The following is a 22,026-nucleotide window of genomic DNA, read 5'->3' as shown; positions in this document are numbered from 1 at the left end:
TGCACATGCGTATGTATGTATGAGTAAGTGGGGAGTGTGTGAATGCGCATGTGTAAAATACATCAGTACAAAGAGCTTACAATCAGTATAAGAGTCTCCAGAGAAGGAAGGAAAAGAAACTCCCAACCTTTTCTTCCAGATGTTGAAAATAACTAAAATCTGCCTGGTAAGCCCTAACAAAAGCCCAACAACAAGAAAAGGCATTAAAAGCCCATCTAATGGCATCAGAACTACTAACGTCAAGTGTACTACTAATGTCAAGTGGTACACTGATGAAGTAACTGAAATGAACTGAATAAGCTGAAATGTTGGTGCCCAGGCTAACCACAAAGTACAATACTCTTGGTTTATCATGGATAGGTTATTTTGTTTGCTTGTTTTTGTTAGGGTGTGAGAGGGTGAGGGTATGGTAACACATACCATAAACTATCAATTTTTCCTCCTTTAAATAACTTACCAAGGCCACTCAGCTAGTATTAGGTTGGTGCATATGCAATTAAAGTTTTTGCATTGTTGAAATTTGCCATTTGATAATGGAATACATTCTTAAATAAGTGTGGTTACATTATAAATCATTTTAATGCGCATTTCTTGCTTTTTTTCCTAATGACTTAGTACTGCTGTTTATGTATTTATTTTAGACTATGAAAATGAAGTTAGACAAAAAGCAAATAAAGCAAAGTCAAGTGATTTTCTTATTTGAGTACAAAATGGGTCGTAAAGCAGCGGAGACAACTTGCAACATCAACAATGCATTTGGCCCAGTGCTAATGAAAGTACACTGCAGAGGTGGTTTAAGAAGTGTGCAAAGGAGATGAGAGCCTTGAAGATGAGGAGCGCAGTGGCTGGCCATCAGATGTCGACAATGACCAACTAAGAGCAATCATGGAAGCTGATCCTCTTACAACTACACTAGAAGTTGCCAAATAACTCAATGTCAACCATTCTATAGTTGTTCAGGATTTGAACAACTTGGAAAGGTGAAAAATTGGAAAGGTGAAAAAATCTGATGAGCGGGTGCCTCATGAACTGAGTGAAAATAAAAAAAACTGTAGTTCTCAAATGTCAGTCATCTTCTCTTATTCTACGTAACAACAAAGAACCATGTCTTGATCAGATTCTTATGTGTGAAGAAAAACTGGATTTTATCCAGCAACTGGTGACGACTAGCTCAGTGGTTGGTCCAAGAAAAAGTTCCAAGCACTTCTCAAATCCAAATTTGCACCAAAGAAAGGTCATGGTCACTGTGTGGTGATTTGCTGCCGGTCTGATCCACTACAGCTTTCTGAATCCCAGTGAAACCATTACATCTAAAAAGTATGCTTAGCAAATCGAGATGAACAGAAAACTGCAATGCCTGCAGCTGGTTCTAGTCAACAGAAAGGGCCCAATTCTTCCCCACAACATCTGACTACACGTTGCACAAGCAATGTTTCAAAAGTTGAATGAATTGGGCTACGAAGTTTTGCCTCATCCGTCATACTCACTTGACCTCTTGCCAACCGACTACTACTTACTTCTTCAAGCATCTCGACAACTTTTTTTTACAGGGAAAACGCTTCCACAACCATCAAGATGCAGAAAATGCTTTCCAAGAGTTCACAGAATCCCAAATCATTGAGTTTTATGCTACAGGAATAATCAAACTTATTTCTTATTGGCAAAAATGTGTTGACTGCAATGGTTCCTATTATGATTAATAAAGATGTGTTTCAGCCTAGTTAAAATGATTTAAAAAATCATGGTGTAAAACTTCAGTTACTTTTGTACTAATCTAATACACAGTAGTGCCAGGATTCAAATCCGCATTTGCCAGACTTCAGAATCCAGTACTGAAACAGTTACCAATATAATATACTCGCCTTTTTGACAATCCATAGGCAAAAAAGAAAAATAAGTTCGTATTTATCTCCCATTGGTATAGTAGCATAGAACTCAGATGATACACTCTTAATTCGCAGGAGGTTAGCTCATGGGAATTGTTTATAAACAACTGGTTTATTAATGGTAACACATAGACAAGAGAATTAACACAAAATTGAATTCTCAGAAATCCTGAACTAAAAGACAGCACAGTGTTAGGTAAATTACTTAATTTGAATTTAAATCTCAGTTTCCTCTCCTGCAAAATAATACGTCTTTTATTTTTCAGGATAGTAGGGAGAAAACAAAACACACAAAACACTTAATACAATAATTAGTCCTTGCTGATCTTCTGTAAGTGACAGCTCCTACCATTATCACTATTATGCCTGTACAGTTTTACAGAGAGTATCAAGACAATGATGCATACTTAAATAGTAAAATTACTAAACTTAGCTTCTACAGTATTGACTTAATGATACTGAAGAATGAATCAAGAAACATCTCACTAGCCCTGGTCTATGAGAGAGAAAAGACCAATTGTGTTTGGTGATAACATTTGACATTTCTCCCTCTTACATGTTAAATAACTCAAAAATTTACTTTTAGAATTCGTATCCTAAATATAAATTTACTTAAATATTCACTGATAGGCTGCTCAGTCGGCATACATACATATTTTACTTTAGTACGTTAAATAACATTAACAACAACAATTAACAATAATTTCTCCTTGTCTATGAATAAATTTTCTTTAAAAATAAGAAAGGGCGGCTGAGTGTGGAGGCTCATGCCAGTAATCCTAGGACTTTGGGAAGCCTACTCCGGCAGATCACTTGAGTTCAGGAGTTCAAGATCAGCCTGGGTAACATGGTGAAACCCTGTTTCTACCAAAAATACAAAAAATTAATTAGTTAGGCATGGTGGCATATGCCTGTAGTCCATCTACTTGGGAGGCTAAGGTGAGAGGATCACTTGAGCCCAGGAGGCAGAGGCTGAAGAGAGCCGAGATCTTGTTCCATGTTAGGTGACAGAGTGACCTCATATCAAAAAAAAAAAAAAAGAAAAAAGAAAGAGCAAGAGTGTACAATGTGTAACAACCCTGCAGTTGAATATTTTTTTCAAGAACTTAAAATCACTGGAAATTTGTTATCTCAGCTTAAGTCCCACTGTTCTGAGGACACCCAAAGATTAAATGTATCCATTGTTCAAAGATGTAAATAAATCAATAGTATAGGACAAATAGATGCTTTACGCATAATCTTCACTAAAGGAAAAAAAACACAAAACAGGAAACTTGCAAAGGAACTGCCATTGAACTTTACTGAGAAAAGTGAGCAAAATAAAATATGTTTAATTAAAACAAAAAAACTAGCCCTGTAATTTAAATAAACTGATTAAAATTGCCCTTAAAGGTCATCTCAGTTAGAAATATAGAAATTGTGGGCCGGGTACGGTGGCTCAAGCCTGTAATCCCAGCACTTTGGGAGGCCGAGGCGGGTGGATCACGATGTCAAGAGATCGAGACCATCCTGGTCAACATGGTGAAACCCCGTCTCTACTAAAAATACAAAAAATCAGCTGGGCATGGTGGCGCGTGCCTGTAATCCCAGCTACTCAGGAGGCTGAGGCAGGAGAATTGCCTGGACCCAGGAGGCGGAGGTTGCGGTGAGCCGAGATCGCGCCATTGCACTCCAGCCTGGGTAACAAGAGCGAAACTCAGTCTCAAAAAAAAAAAAAAAAAAAAAAAAAAAAAAAAATATATATATATATATATATATATATATATAAATTAATTCTACTTAATAACATCTTTAATCACTAGTGAGACAGCCAGCCCTGATTAAATAACATGAAACAGGCTGTTCTCCTTATATGCACATTTAGCTACTCTCAAATGCAAAACCCTTCATCCGAAACAAGATGGTATAATTTAGTGAATTTAGTTGGGACTCCAAATCTCTTGCTTTTCCCTATATGCCATAAGTGGGAAAATATATCAGTCATTCTGGTAAGTAACTTTGCATGTTATCTCATTTATATCTTACAACAACTTTGAGCAAAGAACCAGCATTGGCAGCTGAGAATAAACACTAAGAAGAGGTTAATTACCATAGCCAAGCTCACACGTCATACATGGCAGATACTGTTGCATGTAAGGCCTGGCTCCAAAGCATTGAGATTTTTGGAATACTAGCTCATTTCTCTCTTAAATAATAGAAAAATAGTAATTGTTTTTCCATGTTTAGACTTTTCTGAAGTAACATTACAAAGTTAACTAAGACTTAGAAAATGTTTAAACATTTAATATTAAAGTTTAAATATATAGTCCTAAAGCTAAAACAAAGAAAAACAGAAAGGTAACACAGTCAATTTTGTTTAGGTTGGGGGAAATCTTTTTTTTTTTTTTTTTTTTTTTTTTCAAAGACGGGGTTAGGTGATCCGCCTGCCTTCACCTCCAAAGTGCTTGGATTACAGGCATGAGCCACCGTGCTGGGCCTTTTTATTTTTATATTTAAAGATGTGAAGCTGGGGGAAATCTTAATCAATAAACCAAGAAACAAAGGTAACATGATTGATATCAAGAAGTATGTAATTGTGAAATCTCAGGCCAGACTGGTTTTTCTTGGGTGTATGTGTGTGTGTTTTGTGACTGTTAAAAATAACCAAAACAGGTGTTTCAACTACAACTTTGTGAAACTCAAACGAACAAGTACAGGCAAGTATATAAACAAGCAAAACTTCTTTTAAGTCATACTTAAGAATGACATGGTGGATTTAGAACTTTGTCTGTTCTTTGTTTTATCTTGATATTATTGAATTAGCTAATAATGCAGATTTAGTAATATATATTTCTTTAGTCTACTTAATATTTATTAACAAAAGACAAAGACTAGCTTTAAATTATATAAATGTACCTTATATATTTATATAAAAAAGACTTTCCATAGGTTTATCACTAGATAGCTTCACATTTACAAAGATTAACTGATTTACAAATGTTTGCACTAAGAATTTACCCAAATAGTTATTACAAAAGTCAACACTGAAGCTTTTACAAGTTAGGATTTTATAATCCAATGTTATTTCAAAAATCCTTTTCTTTAGATCATAAAAAAGGTATTTATTATGAATCAAATCCTAAATGAAAAATCAAAATATGTTTTATGAAAAGGGATGTTTTTGTTTTAATTAACAATGAAAAATATTTATCTTTTTTTTTCTTTTTAAATGAGACAGAGACTCGCTCTGTTGCCTAGGCTGGAGGGCAATAGCTTGATCTGGGCTCACTGCAACCTCCACCTCCCAGGTTCAAGCAATTCCACTGTCTCAGCTGCCTGAGTAGGTGGATTTACAGACATGTGCCACGACGCCTGGCTAAATTTTGTATTTTTAGTAGAGAGGCGGTTTCACCATGTTGCCCAGGCTAGTCTCAAATTCCTGACCACCTAGGCCTCCCAAAGTATTTGGATTACAGGCATGAGCCACTGTGCCCAGCCCAAAAATATTTATCATAGCAACTATCCTTAGTACAACTAAAGTGTTAAAAATAAAATCATTTCAAAAATTTACATATGAACTGCTTTAATCTTTACCACCCAAATAGTGTTCAATGTTTCAGTAACTAATGCCACATGTCAATTTTTTTTTAAGGCAGTGTCAACAATCTCTTACCTCGTCCTCCATGGACAGGTAAACATTAGGGATCTTACCTTGTGCTGTTCAATGGCATCTATCCATTGCTGTCTATGATCTGGATCCTGAGCACGAAGATACCAAACACTATCATTTACACTAATATCAAATCGACATTCATCAAAATCATGAGGCTGTGGAGAAAAAGTAGAAAATGAAAAACAAAGCTAATTATATCCTTATAAGTGCTACAGCCCAAAGCCAAAACATGAACATATTCATTCTGTGCTGGTGGGAGACTTGTTACTTTTTATTTTTCCACTCAAATAACTTATCTGAAGATGTCTCAGATAAGAATGCATAGAGGCACAGTTAATGAAAGCCAAATTTCACTCACAACTCTTACAAATGAGTTGTCACATATGCTACAAACATCTACTTCTAAAACAGAGCTGAGATTTTTTCATCAAATGCTTTGAGTTGACTAGTTAGAATACCACCAAATGGATACCTTTTATTTTTATTTATTTTAGAGATGAGGGTCTTGCTTTACTGCCTAGGCTGGAGTGCAATGGCATGATCATAGGCTCACTGCAGCCTTGACCTGGGATCAAGTGATCCTCACGCCTCTCAAGTAACTGGGACTATTGGCACACACTACCATGTCCTGCTAATTTTTAATTTTTTTTTAAAAAGATGGAGTCTTGCTTTGTTTGCCCAGGCTAGTCTCAAACTCCTGGCCTCAAACAATCCTCCCACCATGGCCTCTCATGTTACTGGGGTTACAAGCAACAGCTACTTGTGCCCAGCCAACTGCATACTTTTTTTAAAAAAAGCCAAAATAAGTTTTAGAATAGATATTTACTACTTTTTTCTTACTCCATTATTCAAAAGTAAATTCCCATTTTTAATAATTTTATTTCATGAAGTATTCTTGATATGTCATTTATCAAATTTTATGAAATTTAACAAAGCAAGATAAAAATAATGTTAACATTGTCCTTTAAGTATCTAAAATTAACCTCTAGGTTTTTACATGTGTTTGACAGTAACTACCAGGAGCACTTCCAGCTAAAGGAAAAATAAAATGATTATCACATAAGATCTATGTGAGCTATCTAGAGCAGGCATCCCCAAACTTTTTACACAGGGGGCCAGTTCACTGTTCCTCAGACCTTTGGAGGGCTGCCACATACTGTGCTCCTCTCACTGACCACCAATGAAAGAGGTGCCCCTTCCTGAAGTGTGGCGGGGGTGGGGGGGGGCGGATAAATGGCCTCAGGGGGACGTATGCGGGCCGTAGTTTGGGGACGCCTAATCTAGAGAAACTCTGCACTAAGGTGTAAACATTCAGTGAAAATGTCAACTTTTTGATTCAGTGCTCTTGACTCTTAAGAATATGTAAAATGAGTGTTTTACATCCTTGCTTTTAATTTCAATAAATGAATTAAAATAGGATAGGAATACATCACATTTACCACCTCTTCTTCCACTGGGAGAGTCAATCAACATCCTTTCCTGAAAAGGTTCTTAACCTTAGAGAGAAAAGAATCTGCTCTGGGCAACAAAACAAAAAACTTATTTGTTCAACAGAATTGCTTGTACTCCTCCCAGGGTTTACTTTTTATTCTCTCCCTCCCTTAACAAAATCCATCTTTTATCTCATCAGTTTATTTAGCAAAAACAATATAAACTAACTCTACAATCTTCTCTAGGCTATGAAACAATTTCTCTTTTAAGATTAAGACAAGAAATCACAGTTCAGACTGATTGAAGGATTCAGATTAAGTATTTCCTGAATCAGTATATGCTGGGCGGTAAGACTACAGTGAGAGGTAGAGTGTGTTAGAAGCAAAAGGAAAAAAACAAGACAATACATATCCTGCTTCAGTAATTATAATTACAGAAAGACGTAAGTGATAATGTCCAACATTCATAAAGAAAATAATGATAATAAATTTAACCAAATTCTAATTATTCAGGAATTTAAGAATCAAGTCTAATTATTGAGAATAGCTTCTTGGAGAAAATGAAACATATATGCTATGTAAAGCAGGGGCCCCCAAACTCTGGGTCACAAACTGGTACCAGTCCATGGGCTGTTAGAAACCGGGCTGCACATCAGAAGGTTAAGCAGAAGGCAAGCAAGCATTACCACCTCAGCTCTGCCTCCTGTCAGATCAGCAGCCACATTAGATCCTCACAGGAGCACGAACCCTACCATGAACTGCGTGTGCAAAGGATCTAGGTTGTGCGCTCCTTATTAGAATCTAATGCCTGATGATCTGAGGTGGAAGAGTTTCATCCCAAAACCAACCCCCACCACCCATTCCATGGAAAAACTGTCTTTCATGTAACTGGTTCCTGGTGCCAAAAGACTGGGGAATGCTGATCTAAAGAAACAAGTAAAGAAAATAAAGCAGATGATCAGTCTAATGCTATAAGTAGCCCAGGAGTTTTAAACTTTTACTGCATGATCATTCCCATTAAATTTTCAGCCAGTAGTTCTGAGAATGTTTCACATTTTGTATTGTGTTAAACATCCTTATTAAAGCTTTAGAAAAATAAAATAACATACAGCTCATAATTCACCATTTTCTCTGGCAAACACCTTCCTATGCAGACAAGGGAGCCATTTCTACCATGAGTGATCTGAAGCATAGGTGATGCAGAAGTGAAAAGCATGAATTTTAAATGATGCAGAAAGTCTGTGAATAACACAGAAGTTTTAAATCTCAACAAAGTGAAAAAAAAGTAAGAATGAGTCTAAAGGGCAAAGGAAATGACAGATTTGGTTAAGAGGATATGTTATACAATAAAGCTCACATCACTATATTACACACACATATGTTCCCCAAACTTGTAATAGATTGCTTCATTCAATGACAATTGATCCTGTCTTTATATAAAATTTTGATATTTTGCTCACATACAGTAATTTAGTCTTGTGAAAAATATTGCAATGAAATATTTATCTTGATTATTGAGTTTTTTCTTGCTTCCTTTAATTTTGTGATTGAGGTAAGTCCCTCACTGGTCTCATCCTCCTTGTCTTGGTGCTGACAGGTAATTATTAGAATGAAACAAATGTAGGATAGAAGCCAAAATTAAATGGAAAACATTGAGAGGTGATAAATATATGATCTAAGGCAGCAGTCTACAAACTCTGGTACCAGGGACCAGTTTCGTGGAAGACAATTTTTCCTCAGACAGGTTGGGGAGATGGTTTCAGGATCAAACTGTTCCACCTCCAATAATCAGGCATTGGATTCTCATAAAAAGTGTGCAACCTAGGTCCCTTGTACACACAGTTCAAGATAGGGTTCGCACTCCTATGAGAATCTAATGCTGCTGATGATCTGACAGGAGGCAGAGCTCAGGAGGTAATGCTGGCTTGCCCACCACTCACCTCTGGCTGTGCAGCCTGGTTCCTATCAGGCCATGGATTGGTACTGGTCCATGGCCCGGGGTTTGGGGACCACTGATCTAAAGGCAAAAAAGACTAAAAAGTTTAAAGAATTAAGGTGACAAGTGATGAAAAGACAAGGGATGAAAAGATAGCCGACAGAGCTAAGAAAAAAGAAACAGAGTTAAAAATGTGGGAAGCAGCAACAAAAAGCCAGGTTAAAAAAGTCATGGGCATGTTAAACAGATTTGAGAAAAGCACAAAATGAAAGAAATATAATAATGAGTATCAAAGGAGATAAAGCAAATACTTTTGCTGGTGTTTTCAAATGTGAGAATATAACACTTATAACAGAAAGATACCCTATGCCCAGGAAAAACAGACATAGAAAGATCAATACAAATATATATTCGGTAAAGTTAATTTATTTCAAGAATAAAGGAAATGCTATAGAACACTGTTTCTCAAGCTTTTTGCATCACCACACCCTCTACCCCAAAATTAAATACAAAGGATAAGATTTTTGTCCATTAGAATTTCGGGGGCTATAAACCACTGTTTTATCTAAGATTTCATCCCTCCTCAAGAACCAAGTATCACCACCACTGAGAATGCCATGCTACAGGAAAAAGACATCTATAAAATGGTAGGTTGCATATTTTCTCATGTAACATTCATTGTTAAGGACAAAAAAATTTCAAAAGGTGAATGAATACATGGCACTTATATCTATTCCCTACCAAAATAACCTTACAGGAACAAAAGAGATATAAATGTCCAAAAGAAAAACAAAAAACTTATCACCAAAATTCACAGTTAGAATGTGGTAAATGACTTAACAGGTGTTATCAAAATACCAGGGGTTTCACTAAGTCCTGCTGCTCACAGCACAGCAAGCCAATCACTGAGACGATTACTGCTAGGGAAGAAGCCTTTAATAGGGTGCTACAGTTGAGGAGATGGGAAGTCATTCTCAAATCTATCTCCCTGACTGACTAAAATTAGGGGTCTATGGAGCAGGGAAGACATATAACCATGTGTGGAAACAAGAATTTGGGTGGGGGTAAGGAAAAGGAGTTGCTCAACAGGAAGTAGGTGGTTGGTTAGGCACTTACGACAGGTAAAAGTTCTGGCAACTCATTGCCCAGGTGCAGTGATCCGTAAGTTTCCAGTTCTTTGATACTACCCAGGAGGTCTGATAGATGGCTTCCAGAGAAAGCACTTCAGATAAGACAAATGTAACTTTCTCAGGTTTCAAGACTAGGAGGGTCAATTGCTAGGTTTATGCAAAAGAAATCATAAACATCAGTTCTATGGGAAAACTGGGCCAGATTCACAGGCCTGAGAAAACTGAAAATTAAAAATCTACAAGAGAAAAGACAAAAATATCAAGCCAATTTGCAGACAACACTGGAGAAGTAAGGGAACTGGAGGCATCAGGTAGCACTAGAGGCCAAGGCATGGATGGAGCTGAGACCAGAATTAATTGAGTCATTAAAAGGTGCAACAAGACCCCTTAAATCCCACATGGCCATCCCAAGCATTGGTGACTACTCACCTACTGCCACATAGTAACATTAGAGGCCCACTCTCCACCCTCTGGAGAGATTAAATTAGACATCCCTACACAGAATAGGATAGAGGGTGCTATGGGAGACGGGGGTGAAAGGAAGCAGATAAATAAAAGTCTTCATATTAAAGACTTCTTTCCCCTTGTTGGCACCCAGAAGGCTAGGGCCCACACTTGCTATGTTGTGCAGGGTGGTCTGATAAAGACTTGAGCACTGGCGTGTGTGTGTGTGTGTGTGTGTGTGTGTGTGTGTGTGTGTGGTGTGTTTGGACACAGTGTCTCACTTTGACACCCAAGCTAGAGTGGTGAGATCTTGGCTCACTGCAACCTTTGCCTTCTGGGCTCATGCAGTCCTCCCACCTCAGCCTCTGGAGTAGCTGGGAGCACAGGTGCATGCCATCACATCTGGATAATTTTTGTATGTTTTGTAGAAACAACGTCTTGCCATACTGCCTAGGCACGGGTCTTGAGCTCCTGGACTCATACCACCCACCTGCCTCAAGTGCTGGAACTACAGGTGTGCACCACTGCAGCTGGCCCAGAGTTTTATAATCAGAATTTAAGGTTCTCTTTCTCGGGCACTCTAATTTAGGATTATCTCCTAGGTTCTTTTGCCTGGTTCCTATAGAAAAAATGATGGCAGGTTTTCTTTAATGGAGTTTGAGCTCTCTCACATCTCTGCCATGATAGACAGTGACTGAGATCATGGTTCAGGATACTCTGTCAGGTGAACACATATGTGGTTCAGAAGTCAACCAGAGACTTGGGGAAAGTTTATATATACAATTTTGAGATCCCTGTCTCTAGCTCTCTCCTTTTTTTAAGTTTTGAACTTATTTTCTAATAGCACTGGTTATGCCAAGTAACTTTACCAGGTTCTACCAGTTAGAAAAATGGTTGGCTGATTTTTCTGTATGAGTTATAGACAACTAGCCCCACCAACACAATGGAGATTTGACCCTATTCTACCCTGACAGTAGGATACCTCATAATTTCCAGATACCCTGCCAAACACTTGTGAAGGCGAAAGACTTAAAATTGTCTAAACCTAGCATCTCTCTTTTTTGTTTTAACAAATAAACGCAAAGTATTAAAATTTCTTTACTCAACAAGACAGTTAAATAAATCCTATTAGGTTCAAACAAGATGACTCAATCAGTACTCCAAATTATAAGCCACAAAAATTGATTCTTGCTCACTTAAGAAGGAAAGAAATTCATTTAGAAGGTATTAGCAGTTCACATTGCTAAGAAATACAAAGAACTGAGATCAGAAAATGGAAAGGAGCCAGGGTGGACTGGGCAACAAAACCCCTGCTAGGACTGCACCACAGGTACCATTTGTATAGACAGGACTGCTTCCATTTCTGGACCTTGTAAGCCTCTGCTGGCACTGCTGCTACTGGAAACTTCATACTCCTGCTGCCAGCAGTATCAGAAGAAAAACTTCCTGTCTCTTGATTCTCTGTATTGGTCCGGTTACAGAATCAAAGTAAGGCAGGAGAGGAAAACAAGGTGAAGGGGTTGGGGATAGAGAAGGATAGCACAACAGTCTGATAGGTTAGGCCTAATTCATATGGTCTATATGCTAACTAAGGGGAGTCAACAAGATGGGAGACTATAGGATGGAAGAAGCAATTAAGTATCTGGTCTTTACAGATTATTTGAAGGAGATCTTCCACTCATGTGGTGGATAATTCCTCAAAAGCAAAAAGAGGATTTTTATGAGCATGTTACTTAACAACCTATTATTTCTCTTAAATCCACCCTTCTATACGGTTTTGTGCTACTGGAACTGGGATGCTGCAAACTACATTTTTCCTTTGCCAGCTGCCTTTTATTTGGTTCTGTCAATGTGGGAACATTAGTTAAGGATTAGAAGCCAGGAACAAGATAGAAAGAACTTGCACATTCCTGTTTGCATATTGTTTCCTTCCATCAGCATCTGCCCAGCAAAAGTCCTTAACTCTGGCAGTGACAGTCAGTTCTACTCAACAGATTCTTTTAAAACTCCCTGAACCAGCTTCATCTAGACACCTCAGAGGTACCAATAACAGCTATGCATGACCCACTTCTTAGTTACATGAGGTGTCACTCCATAACATTTCCTTTACAGATTAGTGGGATATTAGAGTATAAGTTACAATGGGTATAATCTCCCTTCTAGATGTCTGAGACCCAGCTGCACAAAGCATTTCCTTTAAGCTTCTGAGACAACAACAGCAGATGAAGAGCAACCCCCTCCAGCTGAGCCTCAACTCTTCAGAGATCCTTTCTCTGAGTTCCAGAAGAACTCATCAGCTAGATGGCCCTTTCAATTCAGAGGTTTAAGCCTCATTCCAGGCGGGTCCTAAGGTAGGTTCTTTGTTGTTATACTGACCACGGTAGTTCTAGGTGTAGAAAGTCTAATGCCAGCAGGCAGCAACTTTTTTTTCTGTGTCACATCTCTGTAGGACTATCCCTCCAGACTTAAAGGTTCTGATAATCCTAACTACTTCCCTTTGTTCCTACAGTTTAAGAATTAGAAGCTGGTCCTTGAAATGATCACCTCTGTATTACCTCAATGTTTTTCTTTCATTCTTTCACTTCTCCCACAACTGTTTGAACAATTTCCTATATTAAACACTTTCTGTTAAAATACCTAATGTGGTTTCTAGTTCCAGGTGACCCTCTTAATTGAATGCTGAGAATAAAATTCAGAAAACTAATGTCCACACAAAAACATACAGAAAGATATTCATAAAAGCTTTATTTGTGGCCAGGCACAGTGGCTCACACCTGACATCCCAGCACTTTGGGAAGCCAAGGCAGGTGGATCACAAGGTCAGGAGATCGAGACCATCCTGGCCAACATGGTGAAACCCCGTCTCTACTAAAAATACAAAAAAACTAGCTGGGCATGGTGGCACATGCCTGTAGTCCCAGCTACTTGGGAGGCTGAGACTGCAGTGAGCCGAGATCACGCCACTGCACTACAGCCTGGGCGACAGTGCGAGACTCTATCTCAAGAAAAAAAAAAAAAAGCTTTATTTGTAACAGCCCCAAACTGGAAATAACCCAACTGGTGAATGCCTAAACCACGGTACAGAGATGGAATACTACTCAGCAATAAAAAGGAACCAATTATTGATATATTCAACAACTTAGTGGATTCTCAAGAAAATTATACTGAGTGAAATAAGCCAATCTCAAAAAGCTATATACTGTATGATTGTATTTATATAAAATCCTCAAGATAATAAAATTATAGAACTGGAGAACATCTTAGTGGTTTCCAGTGGTTAGGGATTAGAGAGTAGAATGAAGGGAGAGAGTTGTAATTATAAAGAGGTGGCATAAGAGGCTGGATGTGGTAGCTCACACCTGTAATCCTAGCACTTTGGGAGGCTGAGGTGGGCAGATTGCTTGAGCTCAGAGTTCAAGACCAGCCTGGTCAACCTGGCAAAACTCTATCTCTACCAAAAATACAAAGGTTAGTTGGGCATGGTGGTGTGTGCCTGTAGTTCCAGCTACTTGGGAGGCTGAGGCCAGAGGACTGCCTGAACCAGAGAGGCAGAGGCTACAGTGAGCCAAGACTGCATCACTGCACTACAGCCTGGGCAACAAAGAGATCTTGTGTCACATACACACACAAAAAGTGTAGCATAGGAAATCTCTGGGGTGATAAAACAGTTCTGTAATTTGATTGTGATGATTTTCATAAGAATCTAAGTGATATAACTGCATAGAATTATTCAGATGCACAGATGAGTATATGTAAGACTGGTAAAATAGAATGTACAATTATTTTAAAATTTTGCAGAAGATTTTTAAGTGAAAAACTAGAAATTTGTTTTTAAGTGGAAAACTTAAAAATTCAATAAAATGAAAGCGGTGGTTGGCCCTTAGTGTTAGAATTACAAGTGGTTTTCTTTTTTTAGAAATTTTTGTATTTGATAAGAGTTTGATAATGGATAGGCATTACTTCTGAAATGAAACAAATTGATGTTATAAGAAGGCAGAGCCAGACGGAGAAAAAGGACTCTCCAGTGATTATCCCTCTGCAGAAACATCATTTGGAATAACGATCCATGCAATGAAAACCCTTCAAAAGAGCTAAGAAAACCAAGTAAAAGTTCACAATACCTGTTTATGGCATACTAATAAGAAAATATCCATTAAAGACGGTAAAGGATAGTTTTACAGTATTTGTGTCAACACTCCCACAATGCAGAGATATCTCATCTAGGCAGCAGAATGCAGAGATATCTCATCTGCTTGGGGTAAAAAGAGAGAAGTGTAGGACTTTCCCTTGGTCCCCAATACTGGGTCTGCCATAGTAAAACTCCAGTGCCAGGCAGACCCACCACGGTACCTGCATCCAGGTTGGTATCTGTGAAATGAATCTCCTCACTTATCCCAGTGCTGGGTGGTAAACTGTAGCCATTGTAAAATGGACTCAATTTTTGGCTCCCATCACTACTGGATGATGACAGTTGCCCCAGGTTTCAGTCAAACCTCAGCCACAGGCAGGCCTCATGATTTTCAGATGCATCCCAGTGCTGTGCCAGCTGTGCTGGCAACAGATTTTAGTCTGCTGTTATACTGACCACGGTAGTTCTGGGTGTAGAAAGCCTAATGCTGCAACAGTTGCAATAGTCATGGGCTTAGAGATCACACCAGACAATCTGCCTAGGTTCTACCAACTGGCTTACTGATAAAGAGTCAGATAAAGCCAGGTTGCAAAACTTGCAGTAAATACCTACTTCTTCAACATGCAGATATAGATGCATAACAGCAAGGATCAAGAACAATCAGGGAAACACGACATTATTAAACAGACAAAATAAACTTCCAATGACAAATCCAAAAGAGATGAAGATGTTTCAAAAGTCTGACAAAGAAATCAAAATAGCTGTTTTAAGGAAGCTCAATGAACTTCAAGAAAATGCACAGCAACACTGAACAAAATGAGGAAAATAGTAAATGGCCAGAATGAGAAAATTAACGGATTGTAATAGTAATTAAAAGAAAACGGGCCAGGCATGGTGGCTCACGCCTGTAATCCCAGCACTTTGGGAGGCAAGGTAAGCAGATCATGAGGTCTGGAGGTGGAGACCAGCATGACCAACATGGTGAAACCCCATCTCTACTAAAATGACAAAAATTAGCCAGGTGTGGTGGTGCACTCCTGTAATCCCAGCTACTCAGGAGGCTGAGGCAGGAGAATTGCTTGAACCCAGCAGATGGAGGTTGCAGTGAGCCTAGATCTCGCCACTGCACTCCAGCCTGGGCGACAGAGTGAGATCATTTCAAAAGAAAAAAGAAAAGAAAAGAAAATCAAACAGAAATACTGGAGGTGAAAAATAAATGAATAAAATGAAAAATGCAATAAAGAATATCAATAGCAAAATCAATGACTCAAAAGCATCTGTGAACTTGAAGGGAGGTTATTTGAAAATTTATGGTCAGAAAAAAAAGAAGACTGAAAAGGAATAAAGCAAGCTTATGGAATTTATGAGACAGCATTAAAAGAGCAAATTTTTGAGTCATTAGAGTTCCAGAGGGAGTGGTAGAGAAAGACAAACAAGTAGAAAGGTTATTTCAATACGAACAGAAAACTTTGCAAACCTAGAGATATATAAATATTCAAAATTTGGTAAGGCATATATATTGCCAAATATTCAAAATTTGGCAATAATGATGAAAATTGTAACATTAAAAATTCAAAACATTGAGGGGTAGTAGAGCAGAAAGAATTTATTTTTAGCTTGTTATCAGTTTAAAATAACCTTTTATAACTATGCTTTTTGTAAACCTTATGGTAATCACAAAGCAAAAGCCTGCAATTAATACAAAAAATAAATATAAGGCAAGGTATCAAATGTACTATTAGAGACGATCACTTAGCCACAAAGACAATAAGAATGGAAAACAATTAGAAAGCAATTAAACAAGTGGTAGCAGTATGTCCTCACCTATCAATACACAAACATCTTAAATGTAAACAGATTAAATTCTCCAATCAAAAGACAGAGAGTGACTGGTTGGATTTTTAAAAAGGCCTATCTATATATTGCCTATAAGGGACTCATTTCAACATATATATACTGAAAGTAAAGAAATTTAAAAAGATATTCTATGCAACTGGAAGCCAGAAGACAGCAGGAATAGCTATACTTCCATCAGACGAAATAGACTTTAAGTCAAAAACTGTAAAAAAGAGACAAAGAAGGTCATTATATATTGATAACTCAGCAAGAGAATATCAATTATAAATAATATGCACCCAACGTTGTAACACCTAAATATAAGGCAAATCAAATATTAATAGATCTGGAGAGAAACACTACACACAATAATAGTAGAAAAATTCAACACCCCACTTTCAGCAATGGACAGATGATCTAGAGAGTAAATCAACAAGAAAACATCAGAATTAAACTATACTTTGGACCAAATGGACCTAACACATATGTACAAAATATTTCAGCTACAGAATATATTATCCTTCTCAACTACACATAGAACATTCCTCACAATCGATCATATATTAGACAACAAAACAAATGTTAACAAATTTAAGAAAACTGAAACTATATAGAGTATCTTTTCTGACCATAATAGTATAAAACTAGAAGTCAATAAAAGGAGGAGCTTGGAAAATTCACAAATACATGGAATTTAAACATCATAATCAAGTGATACAATGATGCAACAATGGTTCATCACAAACAAATCAATAAATGTGGTATAATACATGAAAATTGATGGACAAAAACCATATAATCAATAGATACAAAAACAGCACTTGACAAAATTCAACATCCTTTCATGATAAAAACACTCAACAAATTAGTTATAAAAGAAAGTACCTCAACACAATAAAGGCCATATGTAACAACCCACAGCTAATACACTGAACAGGGAAAAGTTGAACTTTTCTTCCAAGATCCGGAACAAGACAAGAATGCCAACTCTTGCAACGTCTATTCAACACAGCACTAGAAGTCCTAGCCAGACCAATTAGGCAAGACAAAGAAGTAAGTTAAATTTTCCCTGTCTGTAGATTACATGATCCTTATATATAGAAAGACCTAAAGACTCCACCAAAATACTGTCAGAACTAATAAATGAATTCAGTAAACTTGCAGGAAACAAAATCAACATAAAAAAAATCACCAGTGTTTCTGTACAATAACAGTGAACTATCTGGGGGAAAAAAATGAAGAAAATCCCACGTAGAATAGCTACAAAAAGAAAAGGAAATACAAATCAATTTAACCAAGGAAGTGAAAGATCTCTACACTAAAAACTATAAAACATTTAAGAGAGAGATCCAAGATGGCTGATCACTAGCAGCTCGGGATTGTGGCTCCCAGTGAAAGCACAGAGAATGAGAGAGTGCCACACTTCCAGACGAATTTTTCTTGCTCACATACCAGGAGATTCCCAGCGAAGGAGCCCCATGGGTCACCAGCATGATTCTTGTGGCCAGCGAGGTGGTTTTGCAGCTGCCTTGGTGCTGCGGTTCTTGGTGCAGAGTTAGAAAAGCACCATCAATCTTAACGCTGCTGCTTTGGCTGGCGCAGTGGGTTGCTCAGATTTTAGTGCTGGGAATCAACAAGTTGGACGTCCACTCAGAAATCCAATTAGAAAGACAGTAATTATAAAGACCACAGATGGATACATCTAGAATGAAGGGAAAAAACCAGCCTAAAAAGGCTGAGAATACCCAAAATCAGAACGCCTCTCCCTCTACAGGGGATCACAGTTCCTCATCAGCAAGGCAACAAGGCCTGATGGAAAACAAGTGTGTTCCATTAACAGAAGCAGGCTTTAAAAGGTGGATAAGAAACTTCTGGGAATTAAAAGAACTTGTTCTAACCCAATGCAAAGAAACTAAGAACTCTGAAAAAAGGTTTGATGAAATGTTAACAAGAATACACAATTTAGAGAGGAATATAAGTGAATTAATGGAGCTGAAAAACACAATACGAGAACTTCTTGAAGTATGCACAAGTTTTAACAGCCAAATTGATCAAGCAGAAGAAAAGATATCAGAGGTCGAAGACCAACTTAATGAAATAAAAAGAGAAGACAAGATTAGAGAAAAAAGGATAAAAAGGAATGAGCAAAGTCTCCAAGAAATATGGGACTATGTGAAAAGACCTAATCTATGTTTGATAGGTGTACCTGAATGTGATGAAGAGAACCAATCCAAGTTGAAAAATACGCTTCAGGATATTATTCAGGAAAACTTTCCCAACCTAGCAAGGCAGGACAATATTCAACTCCAGGTAATACAGAGAACACCACAAAGATATTCCTCAAGAAGACCAACCTCAAGGCACATAATTGCCAGATTCACCAGGGTTGAAATGAAAGAGAAAATACTGAGGGCAGCCAGAGAGAAAGGTCAGGTTACCCATAAAGGGAAGCCTATCAGACTCACAGCAGATCTCTCAGCAGAAACCCTACAAGCCAGAAGAGAGTGGGGGCCAATATTCAACATCCTTAAAGAAAAGAACTTTCAACCCAGAATTTTACATCCAGCCAAACTAAGCTTCATAAGCGAAGGAAAAATAAGATCTTTTGTGAACAAGCAAGCACTCAGAGAATTCATTACCACCAGTCCTGCTTTACAAGAGCTTCTGAAAGAACCACTACACATAGAAAGGAACATCCAGTATCAGCCTTTCTAAAAAATACCAAAAAATAAAGAGCATCAACATAATCAAGAATTTACATCAACTAATGGGCAAAACAGCCAGCTAACATTAAATGGCAATATTAAACTCACATATATTATTATTAATTCTAAATTTAAATCGACTAAATCCCCCAATCCAAAGACACAGACAGGCAAAAAAAAAAAGCCAAGACCCATTGGTATGCTGCATCCAGACCCATCTCACATGCAGGGATATACAAAGACGCAAAACAAAGGGATGGAGAAAGATTTACCAACTAAATGGAGAGCAAAAATAAATAAATAAATAGAAAGCAGGAGTTGCAATTTTTGCTGATAAAATAGACTTTAAAGCAACAAAGATCAAAAGAAGCAAAGAAGGATATTACATAATGATAAAAGGATCAATCTAACAAGAGCTAAAGATCCTAAATATATATGCACCCAATACAGGAATATCCAGATATATAAGACTTATAAAGAGACTTAGATTCTCACACAATAATAGTGGGAGACTTCAACATCAATATTAGACAGATCAATGAGATGGAAAGTTAACAACAATATCCAGGACTTGACTCAGATCCAGAACAAGTAGACTTAATTAACATTTATAGAACTCTCCACTTTAAATACACAAAATACATACTTTTATCAGTACCACATCACACCTATTTACAGGTTTAAATGAAATATTGGTTGGCTGCTTGTTAGTTATTTTCTTCCATCATTTTTTTTTCATGTCTCTATTATAAAGCACAATTATAGGCATACCCATTTTTAGACTGCATTCTAGCCCGGGCAATAAAGCAACACCCTGGTTCTGTCTCCCTCTTCCTCTTCCTTCCTCTCCTTCATTCTTTTTTTTCCGTTTCTTTTTCTTTCTTCTTAAAAAAAAAAATTTAAGAAAGAGAAGACAAAAATAAAAGGAAAGAGATCCCACGTTCATGAATCAGAAGAATTTATATAGTCGAGTTTCACTTAACAATGGGGATATGTTCTGAGAAATGTGTCGTGTGGTGATTTTGTCAGCTACACATATCTAGATAGTATAGCCTATTACTTCTACCTCTCAGCTAAGCTATGTAGTATAGCTTATTGCTTCCAAGCTATAAACCTGGACAGCATGTTACTATACTGAATACTGTAGACAATTATTATACAAGGGTAAGTATTTGTTTATCTAAAAACAGAAATAGTTATGTATTAAGCTGTGACTTTACCATGGCAACAACATCATCAGGTGATAGAAAATTTTCGGCCCCATTATAAACTTATGGAACCAACAGAAATAGTTATGTATTAAGCTGTGACTTTACCATGGCAACAACATCATCAGGTGATAGAAAATTTTCGGCCCCATTATAACCTTATGGAACCACTGGCTTACAAATGGTATGCTGATGACTGAAACATCTTTGTGAGACACATGACTGTATTGTTAAAATGCCTGCAGTACCCAAAGCAACCTATAGATTCAATGCAATTCTTCTTAAGATACCAATGACATTTTTCATAAAAACAGAAAAGGTAATCCTAAAATTCACGTGGAACCACAAGACCCCAAATAGCCAAAGGAATCTTGAGCAAGAAGAAAAAAGCTGGAGGGATCACACTACCTGACTTCAAAATATACTACACAAAACTATAGGAATCAAAACAACAGGTAACTAGCATAAAAACAGACATAACAGAGAGCCCGGAAATAAATCCGTGCATTTACAGCTAAATAATTTTTGACAAAGATGTGAACAACACACAATGGGGAAAGGACACTCTCTTTAATAAATAGTGTTGGGAAAACTGGATATCCACATGCAGAAGAATAAAATTAAATGCTTACTTTTCATCATATGCAAAATTCAACTGAAAATGGATTAAAATCTGAAATATAAGACCTAAAACTATGAAACTACTAGAAGAAAGCACAGGAACAATGCTCCATGACATTGGTCTGGCAAGAATTTTTCAAATAAAATCTCAAAAGCACAGGCAACAAAATAAAACATAGATAAATGAGATTTCAACAAACTAAAAAGCTTCCGCGCAGCAAAAGAAACAATCAACAAAGTGAAGAGAAAATCCATAGAATGGGAGAAAATATCTGCAAACTATGTATCTGGCAAGGGATTAATATTAGAAAAGTATCAGGAACTCACCTCAGTAACAAGAAAACAATCTAGTTAAAAAATGCACAAACACTAGAACTAACATATATCAGAAGAAAACATACGAATTGCCAACACGTATATAAAAAATGCTCAATGTCATGAATCATCAGGCAAACGCAAATGAAAACCATAATGAGGTATTACCTCACTCCTGTTGGAATGGCTAACAGCAAAAAGATGAAACAGAGTAAGTGTTGGCAAGAGTAATGAGAAAAAGGAATCCTCCCACACTTGTTGGGAATGTGAATTAGTAGAGCCACAAAGAAAAACACTATGGAGGTTCCTCAAAAAATTAAAAACAGAACTACCATATCATTCAGTAATGCCACTCCTTGGTATGTATCTAAAGTAAATAAATTCACTATGTTCAAAAAACATGAGTACTTCCTACTTTTATTATATCTCTATTCACAATAAGCAAGACATGGAATCAACCCCAGTGTCCATTAACAGATGAATGGATAAAGAAAATGTAGTATATGTACACAATTGAATACTATGCAGCCTGTTTTTTTTTTTTTTTTCCAGACATAGGGTCTTGCTCTGTTGCCCAGGCTGGAGTGCAGTGGCATGATCATAGCTCACTGCAACCTTGAACTCTTCGGCATAAGTGGTCCTCCTGCCGTACCCTCCTCAGTAGCTAGAACTCCAGGCACATTCTATCACGCCTAGCTCATTTTGTTTGTTTGTTTGTTTGTAGAGACAAGGTC

The 22,026-nt window shown here is 37.4% G+C and overlaps 1 protein-coding gene across 3 annotated transcripts in view; it reads right to left on the bottom strand.

Moving 5' to 3' along the window:
- CERT1 (ceramide transporter 1) overlaps window positions 1-22,026 on the bottom strand; it is a 141,108-nt gene that overhangs the window by 86,473 nt on the left and 32,609 nt on the right. For all 3 annotated transcript variants that reach the window (XM_039468803.2, XM_010341099.2, XM_010341102.2), the window contains exon 3: window positions 5,577-5,693. In XM_039468803.2, the coding sequence (XP_039324737.1) occupies window positions 5,577-5,693 (117 nt within the window). The remainder of the gene's footprint in view (window positions 1-5,576; window positions 5,694-22,026) is intronic.

This window comes from Saimiri boliviensis, chromosome 1 (genome assembly GCF_048565385.1).
Source record: "Saimiri boliviensis isolate mSaiBol1 chromosome 1, mSaiBol1.pri, whole genome shotgun sequence".
NCBI classification, from domain to species: domain Eukaryota; kingdom Metazoa; phylum Chordata; class Mammalia; order Primates; family Cebidae; genus Saimiri; species Saimiri boliviensis.
Note: the sequence above shows the minus strand (reverse complement) of the source record. Positions and strands in the feature narration are given on the sequence as shown.